The sequence below is a fragment of the Apium graveolens genome, chromosome 10 (genome assembly GCF_009905375.1).
Source record: "Apium graveolens cultivar Ventura chromosome 10, ASM990537v1, whole genome shotgun sequence".
Lineage (NCBI taxonomy): Eukaryota > Viridiplantae > Streptophyta > Magnoliopsida > Apiales > Apiaceae > Apium > Apium graveolens.
In genome coordinates, this window is record NC_133656.1 from 221,727,640 (window position 1) to 221,739,106 (window position 11,467).

The following is an 11,467-nucleotide window of genomic DNA, read 5'->3' on the forward strand; positions in this document are numbered from 1 at the left end:
TGGGTGTGTATATAGAGATGTGACTATGTACGAGGGATAGATGAAGGGGTTGAGTTATAAAGGCTGTAGAATAATAGGTAGGGTTAGGGTAGAATTCAGGTAGGAATGAGGTGTTTTATTTTTCTGAATTTTCTGTCTTTTTTCAGAGAGCAAGCGCGGGCGCGCTTGGGATAGGGCGCGGGCGCGCGCAGCTTCTATAGAAAAAAAATTCTCATTTTTTTCTTTTTTATAAGCAAAAATACTTCAGAATGTGTAGGTTTCCTCCCACGAAGCGCTTGTCTTACGTCTTTAGCTTGACGTGAAACTTCGAGTTCAAGTCGTAACAAGCATGGCGGTCACCGCCTCGCGGTTCGCCGTATCACCATAGTAATGCTTCAATCTCTGACCATTAACCTTAAATGCTTGGTCCAGATGCTTATCAAAAATCTCCACTGCACCATGTGGAAACACAGTCTTGACTATGAACAGACCTGACCACCTTGACTTAAGCTTTCCTGGAAAAAGTCTGAGACGAGAGTTAAAAAGTAGGACTTGCTGACTAGACACAAATGACTTGTGCACTAACCTCCTATCATGCCATCTCTTGACCTTCTTCTTGTATAACTTGTTGTTCTCATAAGCCTGTAGACGAAACTCATCGAGTTCATTAATTTGAAGCACTCTCTTTTCTCCAGCAGTTGACATGTCAAGATTTAGCTTCTTCAAAGCCCAATACGCTTTATGTTCTAACTCAGCAGGTAGATTACACGCCTTACCATACACCAACTGGAAATGCGACATTCCTAGAGGAGTCTTGAATGTTGTTCTGTAGGCCCATACAGCTTCATCTAGCTTCAATGACCAATCCTTCCTTGACGGACTCACAACCTTCTCCAAGATTCGCTTGATCTCTTGATTAGAGACTTCAGCATGCCCATTAGTTTGAGGATGATAAGCTGTGGCGACACGATGATTCACACGATACCTTTCCATTTATGCAGTAAATTTGCAATTGCAGAATCGCGATCCCTCATCACTGATTATTACCCTTGGAGTACCAAAACGTGTGAATATGTGCTTATGAAGAAAATTTATCACCAGCTTAGCATCGTTGGTTGGCAAGGCTTTAACCTCAACCCATTTAGACACATAATCCACTGCCAAAAGAATATATTGATAGTTGCACGACGAGATAAATAGTCCCATGAAGTCTATTCCCCACACATCAAACTTTTCAATTTCTAGAAGCACATTAAGAGGCATCTAGTCTCTCTTAGACATATTTCCAACCTGTTGACAATGATCACATCTCAACACGAACTGATGAGCATCTTTAAACAAACTTGGACGGAAAAATCCCGCCTGAAGAATACAGGCAACTGTCTTCTCTCCACTATAATGGCCACCATACGCAGTGGCGTGATAATCTCGCAAAATACCCTCCTCACTATACGGAATGCACCTCCTGATAATCTGATCTGCCCCCTGTCTGAACAAGAACGGCCTATCCCATCGATACCACTTCACTTTATGTAAAAACTTCTTTCTTTGAGCATAAAAAAATTCTGAGGGAATAACATTACTCATAAGATAGTTCATAATATCTGCAAACCATGGTTCTTCTTCTTGCACCCCAAAAAGTTGCTCATCAGGAAAAGTTTCATTGATTAACGTGTTATCTTGTGAAGCTTTACCTTGATCTTCTAAACGTGATAGATGATCCTCTACCTGGTTTTCTGTACCTTTCCTCTCTTTGATTTCCAACTCGAATTCCTGAAGAAAGAGAATCCATCGAATCAATCAAGGTTTTGAATCTTTCTTCGACACCAGATATCTAATAGCAGCATACTCAGTATAAACCGTCACTTTTGTCCCAAGCAAGTAAGATCTGAATTTCTCGAACCCGTAGATAATTGCCAAAAGCTCCTTCTCCGTAGTAGTGTAATTCATCTAAGCACCATGAAGGGTTTTACTAGCATAGTAAACCACACGGAAAATGTTCTTCTTATTCTGACCAAGAACATCTCTAACTGCAAAGTCGCTAGCATCACACATCATCTCGAAGGGCTCATCCCAATCAAGTGCAGTAATTACAGGTATTGTAGTCAAACTCTTTTTCAAACTCTTGAAAACAGCTAAACATTCTTCATCAAATTTGAAGGGAACATCCTTCTCCAACAAATTGCACAAGGGTTTAGAGATTTTGAAGAAGTCTTTAATGAATCGCCGATAAAAACCCGCATGACCAAGAAAACTGTAGATTCCTTTAACTAAGATTGGTGGAGGAAGATTTTCAATAACCCCCACTTTCGCCTTATCCACTTCTAGCCCCTTGCTAGATACCTTATGCCCAAGAATGATACCCTGTTGTACCATGAAGTGACATTTTTCCCAGTTAAGCACCAGATTGGTCTTAACACACCTTTTCAGCACCAAGCCCTGATTATGCAAACACTCATCATAAGAAGCCCGAAAATAGAAAAGTCATCCATGAACACCTCCACATTAATACCAATCATGTCAGAGAATATGGCCATCATGCATCTCTCAAAAGTAGCAGGTGTTCCACAGAGCCCGAAAGAAACTCGACGGAAAGCGAAAGTGCCATAAAGCCAAGTAAAAGTGGTCTTCTCCTGATCTTTTGGGGTAATGCAAATCTGATTATAGCCTAAGTACCCATCTAGAAGGCAATAATACTCGTGACCAGCCAACCTGTCAAGCATTTGATCGATGAATGGAAGTGGAAAGTGATCCTTCCCGGTGGCTTTATTCAGCTTCCGATAATCCATGCATACTCTCCACCCTGTGACTGTCCGAGTAGGGATGAGCTCATTCTTCTCATTAGCCACAACTGTAATGCCTCCTTTCTTAGGCACACACTACACCGGGCTCACCCACAAACTGTCTGAAATAGGATATATGATCCCTGCGTCCAGCCATTTAAGAATTTCTTTATTCACCACCTCTTTCATGATAGGATTGAGTCTTCTCTGATGTTCAACGGTAGGTTTACTTCCTTCCTCAAGCAGAATTTTGTGCATACAATAAGAAGAACTGATTCCCTTAATATCTGCTATAGTCCACCCGATTGTTGATTTAAACTCTCTCAGAATTCACAAGAGCTTGTCTTCATCACTACCTGAAAGGTCAGATGCAATAATAACAGGTAAAGTAGATGCATCACCTAAAAAAACATACCTCAAGTGATCAGGTAGTGGTTTGAGCTCAAGTGTGGGAGCTTCTTCAATAGATGGTTTAAGACGCTCCTGAGAATATTTCAGTTCTGCTAATCCAAGAGACTCGAATGGCAAATCCAACTTCCTCTTCCACGGAGATGCATTCAAAAACTGAAATTGCTCTGCCCTTTCTTCGTTTTCAGTATCAGATCCCCCTGTTAAGGCTCTCTCTAAGGTATCTGACCTTAGCAATTGATCAAGCTCCGAATTCAATACAGAGTCGACCAACTCTATCTTATATCACTCCTCTTCATCTGTAGGGAATTTCATTGCGTTGAAGATATTAAATGTGACATCCTGATCCTGAACCCTCATTGTAAGTTCTCTCTTTTGCACATCGATCAAAGTTCGGCCTGTAGCTAAGAATGATCTTCCCAAGATAATAGGAATCTTCTTATCCTCCTCAAAGTCTAGGATGATAAAATCAGCAGGGAAGATGAGTTTATCCACCTTAACCAAGACATCCTCCACTATACCTCGCGGATAAGTGATGGACCGATCAGCCAGTTGTAAGGACATGTTTGTAGGTTTTGGATCAGGCAGACCAAGTTTCCTGGAGACAGATAATGACATCAGATTGATTCTAGCTCCCAAGTCACACAAACACTTGTCGAAAGATAACTCTCCAATGGTGTATTGTATCGTGAAGCTTCCTGGATCTTTAAGTTTAGGAGGCAGTTTCTGTTGCAGCAGCGCACTGCACTCTTCCGTTAGAGCAACAATTTTCAACTCCTCAAGCTTCAACTTCCGAGATAAAATACCCTTCATGAACTTAGCATAGCTCGACATCTGCTCTAGAGCTTCCGCAAAAGGTATGTTAATATGCAATTTCTTGAAAACCTCCAGAAACTTGGCAATTGCTTGTCGAACTTCTGCTCCTGAAGTCTTTTAGGATATGAAGGAGGCGAATAGATCTGTTTGTCTCCTGTATTCTGCTCAGGAATAGTGTGTTCAGCAGATTTTTTTTTCATTTCCACTTCGCCATCCTTCTGATCAGCTGTATCATCAAAATTTATAATTTCTGGTACAGGGGTAGGCGCGCCTGTATGGAGCGCGGGAGCGCTTGGCTTCTGCCGAAAATTTCCAGATTCAGATTTTTGATGTTTAACGACCTTTCCAGACCTCAAAGTGATTGCTTTCAACTGTTCTTTAACTTCCATCTTGCCTGGTTTAGCTTCCGTATCATTAGGAAGAGTTTCTTGTGGTCGATTCAGTAGCGCATTAGCAATTTGTCTTATTTGATTCTCCAAAGTTTTGATCGAAACCGCTTGGCTTTTACATATTAGCCTCAATTCCTCCAATTCAGATTTTTCGTTAGCAGATTGACCAGCACTTCTGTAACGACCGAGGAATTACGTATGTATTATATTATACTAATGATAAATTATGTGTATTATTATGTGATTAAATGTGTTAAGTCATTAAACCCTAACTGCTATGTGTTACGTGTTGTTTGTTCTGATACAAACGTGTTGTGGATATTTATTGAGTGTTCTATCGTCAGTTATATATATTATATCAAAACCTGTACAGCTCAAAACTATGTTTTAAAAGCCCGTATTTCAAACAAAATCATTGGCCCTATTTTACCAAAAATGCCCTATACCGTATCGCTATTTTGAACCCCTAGACGTTTTACAAATTGACCTTTTTCGCGAAAAACGACTTTTCCGGACCCCTTCGGGTACCAAAAGCCCCACAAAAATCACATTTTTATTTTTATATGATCATGAAATTATCATATATCATTTTTCTTTGTATTTTTGTATTTTTCATAATTTTTGGGAATTTTTAGTATTTATTTTGTATTTATTGGATATTTAAAAATTCAATATTAATACCCAAAAATTATAAAAATTGGGGCCAAATATTTTTATTAGGAGTGTAATTAGCCCCTTAATTTTATTTAGGGGTATTATTTTCAGTACTATAAATAGCTGTTTTATTATTAATTAATTAGTTAATTATTATTAAAAATCCAGAAAAAAAATCAAGAAATTAGTTTGTGGGTGAAGAACAACTGCAGAATTAATCTCTAGATTTGAAGGTGATTCTGTTGTCCAATTCAATCATGTGAGTAACCAAAACAAAGCTCTTGATCTGTACTTTCTATTCCTACCATCAATTTCATGTTTTGTTGTTTAGATTATCAATTTGTATTTTAGGGTTCTTGGACTGAAATTGGGGATTTTTGATTATGGGGTTCTGGGTTGAATTTGATGCTTGGTATAGTTTCATATACTTGTTTACAGTTGATTTGTGCTATTTAATTGAACAAACGATTGCTCTAGGTGTTAGTTATTATTCTAGGGTTTATGTAAGTTTTAATTAGTTCGTTTTTGTATTTGTATGAATCTGAGGTTATTGTGGTTATAGGGGTTTGATTGTTTATACCTTAAGCTTTATTTTGAGCTATGGATTGTAAATTTCTGTGTACGAATGAAGCAAAACGGAGTTTGGCCGGAATAGTTCTTGGTTTGGTCGGAGAATGCGTTACGAGGGTTATTAGATCATGATATTGATATGGTTGGATTGCTGATGAAATTTTGAATGAATTAGAGGCTTGAATCGAACCAAACGACGTTGTATCGACCCTGTTTCGTGCTCGCCGGAGAATTAACGCCGCCACTGTGTTCTTGAGCTTTCCGGCTAAGTTCTCGATGGAACGACGATGAAGAAGGAAAGGAAGTTGGCCTGTGAGTGTTAGCGAAGGAAACCCCAGAAGAATTGACCTGGAATCGCCGTGTTTTGGCCGGATTGATTCGTCAGAAAACTCACCGGCGTCGTTGCCGGTGGGCTGTTCTTAAAAACCCGATAACCCGAATTTCGACCCGTGAACCCGGTTTCCAACCCGAAAAATTACCCGGGTTTGATCCAATAAAACCCAATCTAATTTCCTGATTTATGTTTCTGAAATTTTAATTATTTATTTTATTTATATAAAAACATAAATCAGTTTTATTAATTCCATAAATCTAAGAAAAATTAGATTTAAATTCTGAAAATTATTATTAATAATTTCTAAATTATTTTATTAATTTAGAAATTCAAAATTAGTTATTTATTTAATTAGTTATTTAATTATTTATCTAATTATTTATTAGTTATCTAATTAATTAATAATTGGGTAATTAATAAATTAGGTAATTAATTAACAAATAAGAATTAGAAATAATGAAGTGATATGATTAATAATCTAATAATTAGTTAATAATGCGAATAGTAATTCGATAATTAGAATTAATATTCGAGCGATAGTTATTCGAATAATATTGTAGTGATTATTTGTATCGTATAATTAAATACCGATAGTTAATTAATTAACGAATCGTATAAGTTTCAGTAATAATGTAATAGTTCGATAATTATGTGAGGATTACGAGTAGCTCGTATTTATACGAGTAATTAATCGTTGAGTTAGATTATAATTCGAGCACATAGTAGATATTCGATAAATAGCGTATCCGTTAATAGATCGATTGATTATTTGTAAATAATCGATCTGATCGAGTAAGTATTAATAATTAGTAAATTAGTGTAATAAATTGTAATTAATCCTAATAATTAGGGATTAATTATTTTAAAATGCAATAATTATTAAATAATTATCTAAAAATATAATTAAGGATTATTTAATTATAATTCATTATTTATAATTAGTTATTAATTAATTAAATCTTGTTTAATTCATAATAATTAAACCGTTAGTCCGATTTGAGCAAAACGAAGACCTCTAGACTCAGAAAAATGAGATGAATCCAATAAAAATGGTTGTAAGTTATAATTTCTTCCGGAAGAGAGTGATCTTGTGATAATTAATAGTTCATAGGCCTAATAGGGGTATAACTGAGTTGAATAAATCCCGAAAAATTATAATAAAATCAGATACGACTAGTAATGCAAGTATAAGCCCAGAATTGATTCTAAAAATAATTATAAATCTAGAAATTAATTATGTGCTTTACGTGCTACGTGCTTTATGTGATTATGTGAATAGATGTGCTGTATAAATGTATGTATATATATATATGCGAATCAGATAGAAACGCATGGGTAGACTGATAAGGTTGCGTGATATCAATTCAAGATACACGTATGTAGTAAATTATCTAAACACCTATCTTTCCATGATTTGTTCAGTGTTAGCAAGGCAGAACAAGCTAGGGTCAAAAGGCAGTGAGATAAACCAGGTTAAGTACGCGCAAGGCAAGTTTCTCCCCTATTCTAAATTCAGAATAGTGATTTATATTTCCTTTCTATCGTATCGAATCTCTTTGATAATCATTGTTCATATACACTGTTACCTACTTATTATCACTTGTTCCATTTCATTTCAATTCTTGATTTACCCAATTTATTGAATTCCCTGTCCATATTTCAATTCCTTTACCCTTGTTACATATAGTCTGGTATATCCTGGTGTTGGGATATATCAATAGCATTTCGATTATTCCGGATGCTAAGCCTTGGACTGGATGGTTACTTTACGGGCTGGGTTTTACCCAGACCATTATTTAATAGGCCATAGTTGCCTGAGTACTCCTAATGTTGGTTGGGTCTATGCAGTTGGGTATAGATCCGCACTATATTCTGACTGATCAGCAGGTTATAGTGCATATGTTGGTTCTTGTTCCAGTCTTGTTCATTTGGCACTCGCCAGTGTTGGCAAATTATTATCATATACAGATACAGATGGTTGTTCAAACCAACAGCTTATTGGTTCATTTATTTCTCTCTTTTTATAATATATCTATATATATTGTTGCAGGCTTGTTGAGCAATTTTGGCTCATTTCTTTTATTGTCATTCATATTGTTTTACAGTTAAGGTAGAGAATGAAACCCATCAGGACCCGCATTGTCAAGAAGCGAGTCAAGCAGCGGGACCCTCTTATACCAAGAGTGTTCCTTCCTATTTCCGAAGAGAGTTTTGAATTGCCAGATCAGGTGTAGCAGGATAAGTAGTAATGTTGGGTTGAATAAAAGTTTTGTGTAGTCTGAATAAAAGATTGTGTAGTGAAATTGTAGATAGAATAAAGTTTTATAATAAAGAGAGTTCTTAAGACAGGTTTTATTTAGTTGGGTTTGTAATAAGTATAGTGCATGATTCTTGTTTTTCAAACTCAAACCTTAAAAGATCCTGAGTAGTGATAGTTCGGGGTAATTATTATATTTATATTCCGCTTGTGCAGGTATAGTTGGTAGTTGTTGTTAATAATGCCCCAAATCTATACCCCGGATTTGGAGGGTGTTATAACTTCCATGAGATTGTTATTGCATTACCAGTTACTGAAATTGTTGCCTTCGTGCATACTGTTGTTGAATACGAGGAGGGTTGAATGACTTGGCTCCAAACTGCTGATAAGGCTGTTGTGGATGTTGCATACCACTCTGATTATTGCTCTATATGAAATTATGATGGTTTTGGTTGTTAGGATGATAAGTGGCAAGAACTGGTTGTTGTGGTCTCTAAAAATTGCTCACAAACTATGCCAACTCACTAGATATAGCACATTGATCCGTCACATGTGTCCCCACACAAAGCTCACAAACACTTGATATTTGATGAACTCTATAATTGGTCAGAGAATCGACTTTCATAGTCAACACCTTTAGATGAGCAGCTATAGCCGTAGCTGTATCCACCTCCAGAATTCCTGCTACCTTGCCTTGTGGCAGTCTCTGAGTTGGGTTTTGATATTCATTACCAGCCATCATTTCAATTAGCCCATAAGCTTCCTCATAGCTCTTGGCCCATGAGGCTCCACCTGATGCTGCATCTAGCATGGGTCTCGACTGTGCTCCCAACCCGTTATAGAAGCAATTGATTACCATCCAATCAAGCATTCCATGATGAGGACACTTCCTAAGCATCTCCTTGTAGCGCTCCCAAGCTTCACATAAAGATTCTCCCGATTGTTGTGCAAATTGAGTAAGAGCACTCCTGATTATAGCTGTTTTTGCCATAGGGAAGAATTTAGTAAGAAATTTCTAAGCAAGATTCTCCCATGTCGCAATAGAACCTGCTGGTAGAGAGTGCAAACAACTCTTAGCTTTATCCCTCAGAGAAAATGGGAAAAGTCTCAGTTTCACAGCATCTTCCGAAACACCGTTGAACTTGAAGGTGTCGCAGATCTCGATGAAATCCCTAATGTGCATATTGGGATCTTCCGTTGGAGCTCCCCCAAACTGGACTGAATTTTGTACCATTTAAATCGTGCCAGGCTTGATTTCAAAGGTATTAGCTGCAATGGCTGGTCTGACAATACTAGACTGAATGTTATTTATTTTCGGTTGAGAATAATCCTTCAATGATTTCGTTTCTGTTGCTGGTTCTCCCATTATAATGATCACTTCTGTTTTTACTTCTTTTAGTGTGTCCTTACGAGATTGAGAACGTGTTCGCATACACGCTCGCTCGAATACCTGAAACACACAAGCAAAGTAAAATTGGTAAGAGAAATAATTCCGAGTCAGTGAACTTTAACGACCACTGATGACAAGCACATAAACTAAATTTAACACCGATCCCTGGAAGCGGCGTCAAAACCTTGTTCGCACAAAAACACACAAGAGTACGTGGTCACAAGTAGTATAAGATTAAGTTTAGTTCGTTTCCACATAGATTGGTTTAATTCGGAATGTGCACTTATGCAACGATGTATGATTATTATTCACTGCTAAGACAAGTATCAAATTGAGTTTGATTATCTAAAGGTAATTATGCTAGAATGAATTAACTAAGAGATTAAAATCAAGTTACTTATATGAAATAAAATATGAGATTCTAACTTTATTAAATACTTCATTCAGAGTTTATGCCTTTAATCATAGTATGTGACGGTGATGATAACTAATCAGATAACACGAAATCAGTGCACACTATCTTTCGATATACGTGTACCCTACTACTCAGCATCCACAAATTAGATAGAAGCTGAGCAGACACCAATTATGCTTAGACCCTATATATCTATAAGATTTGAAAACATAACGGTTTAAGAGCAAGTTATCCATTGAGATCACATAGGACAACGTAAGATGGTTAAAATTACACTACGAATCATGCATGACAAAACATCCATAAACCTATGCTAGCATGTCAAGTTCTAAACCTCTATATACACTTTCACATTCAATAGAGATTAACAAACAACTTAGATGTTAGCTACGCATCCAAGAAGATTAAGCACAACCATACTAGGAAATCAATAATTCATCACACACTGAAAACTTTAGGCAATCAACTACTAAACTCCATAAATAAATCCGTTAGAATCTCACGATAACGATCAGTTCTAATCGAACGGCTCGTCATCATGGGTTCCAATTAAAACATGATAGTAAAAAGGTTCTGAATATTACAAGAGAATATTAAAGTATTATGGTTTAGAAAATAAATTCGAAACAAGCATCCAAAGTATCGCCTATTTAGAAGAATATAAAATAACGATGTAGAACTAAATCTTCTTCTTCTTAGCCGTCTTGTGTGCTTTAGGTTTTCCAGAGTTCTCCCTTTGTTCCTTGTTCTTTAATTCGTCTCATTTTCTTTATTTATATGCTCCAGGTTGACTTGGCCGCTCAGAATATCCAAAACGTACTAAAATCAGGATTCTGTCTACCCGACCTAGTGCGGGCGCGCCTAGATCAAGCGCAGGCGCGCCTAGCTACTGGAAAAAATTCTTCAGTTTTCTTGTTTCTCGTTCTGATCTTCTCGCAAGCGCTCTCACTTCATTTCTTGATCTTTTATCTTCATAAAAGCATATAGAAGTCCATTCCTACCTCCAACTAAAGCCCTGCATAGACTCAACACAAAATGCATTAAAAACACCACATACTTGAGGTCAAATCATCAACTTAAACCGATATGAAACGTTCTAAATGGATATAAAATCCACTTATCAGTTACCCAAGACCATCCTAATTTGACATCTCATGATATTCTTGAACTAGTTAAGGATCAAATCGTAGTCGATCCCACGTTAAGGAAAATGTATTGATGGCCATGGTGAAAAGTATTTTTGGTTAGCAACCGGGAAGAAAGAAGATTAGAGATGCCAAAAAGCTAGAAATGGATAAAGAACATGGATCTTGGGAAAGATCATATGAAGACCTTCCCTTTGTGATGGAAGCGTTGCAATATTTTAATGTGGGAACCAAGGTTGATTGGGTTTTTAAGGAGGATGAGATGGAAGATTGTGGGAGCTTAGAGGTATTCTATTTTTTTATATTAGTATCGTATACATTTTTAAA

General features: G+C 36.8%; 2 protein-coding genes and 1 non-coding gene across 3 annotated transcripts; 1 reads left to right on the forward strand and 2 right to left on the reverse strand.

The window, feature by feature from the left end:
- Positions 1-312: 312 nt before the first annotated feature.
- Positions 313-972, reverse strand: LOC141691874 (uncharacterized). Its single transcript, XM_074496626.1, has one exon. The coding sequence runs from the start codon at positions 970-972 to the stop codon at positions 313-315; it is 660 nt and encodes a 219-aa protein (XP_074352727.1).
- A 957-nt stretch (positions 973-1,929) lies between these two features.
- Positions 1,930-4,004, reverse strand: LOC141691875 (uncharacterized). The gene is made up of 2 exons (XM_074496627.1): positions 3,692-4,004; positions 1,930-2,123 (listed from the first exon to the last, which is right to left on the reverse strand). The coding sequence occupies exons 1-2, from the start codon at positions 4,002-4,004 to the stop codon at positions 1,930-1,932; spliced, it is 507 nt and encodes a 168-aa protein (XP_074352728.1).
- A 5,055-nt stretch (positions 4,005-9,059) lies between these two features.
- On the forward strand, positions 9,060-9,166 carry LOC141694469 (small nucleolar RNA R71). The gene has a single exon (XR_012563774.1). It is a non-coding gene; the product is annotated as a small nucleolar RNA R71 (small nucleolar RNA).
- The last annotated feature ends 2,301 nt before the right edge of the window (positions 9,167-11,467 follow it).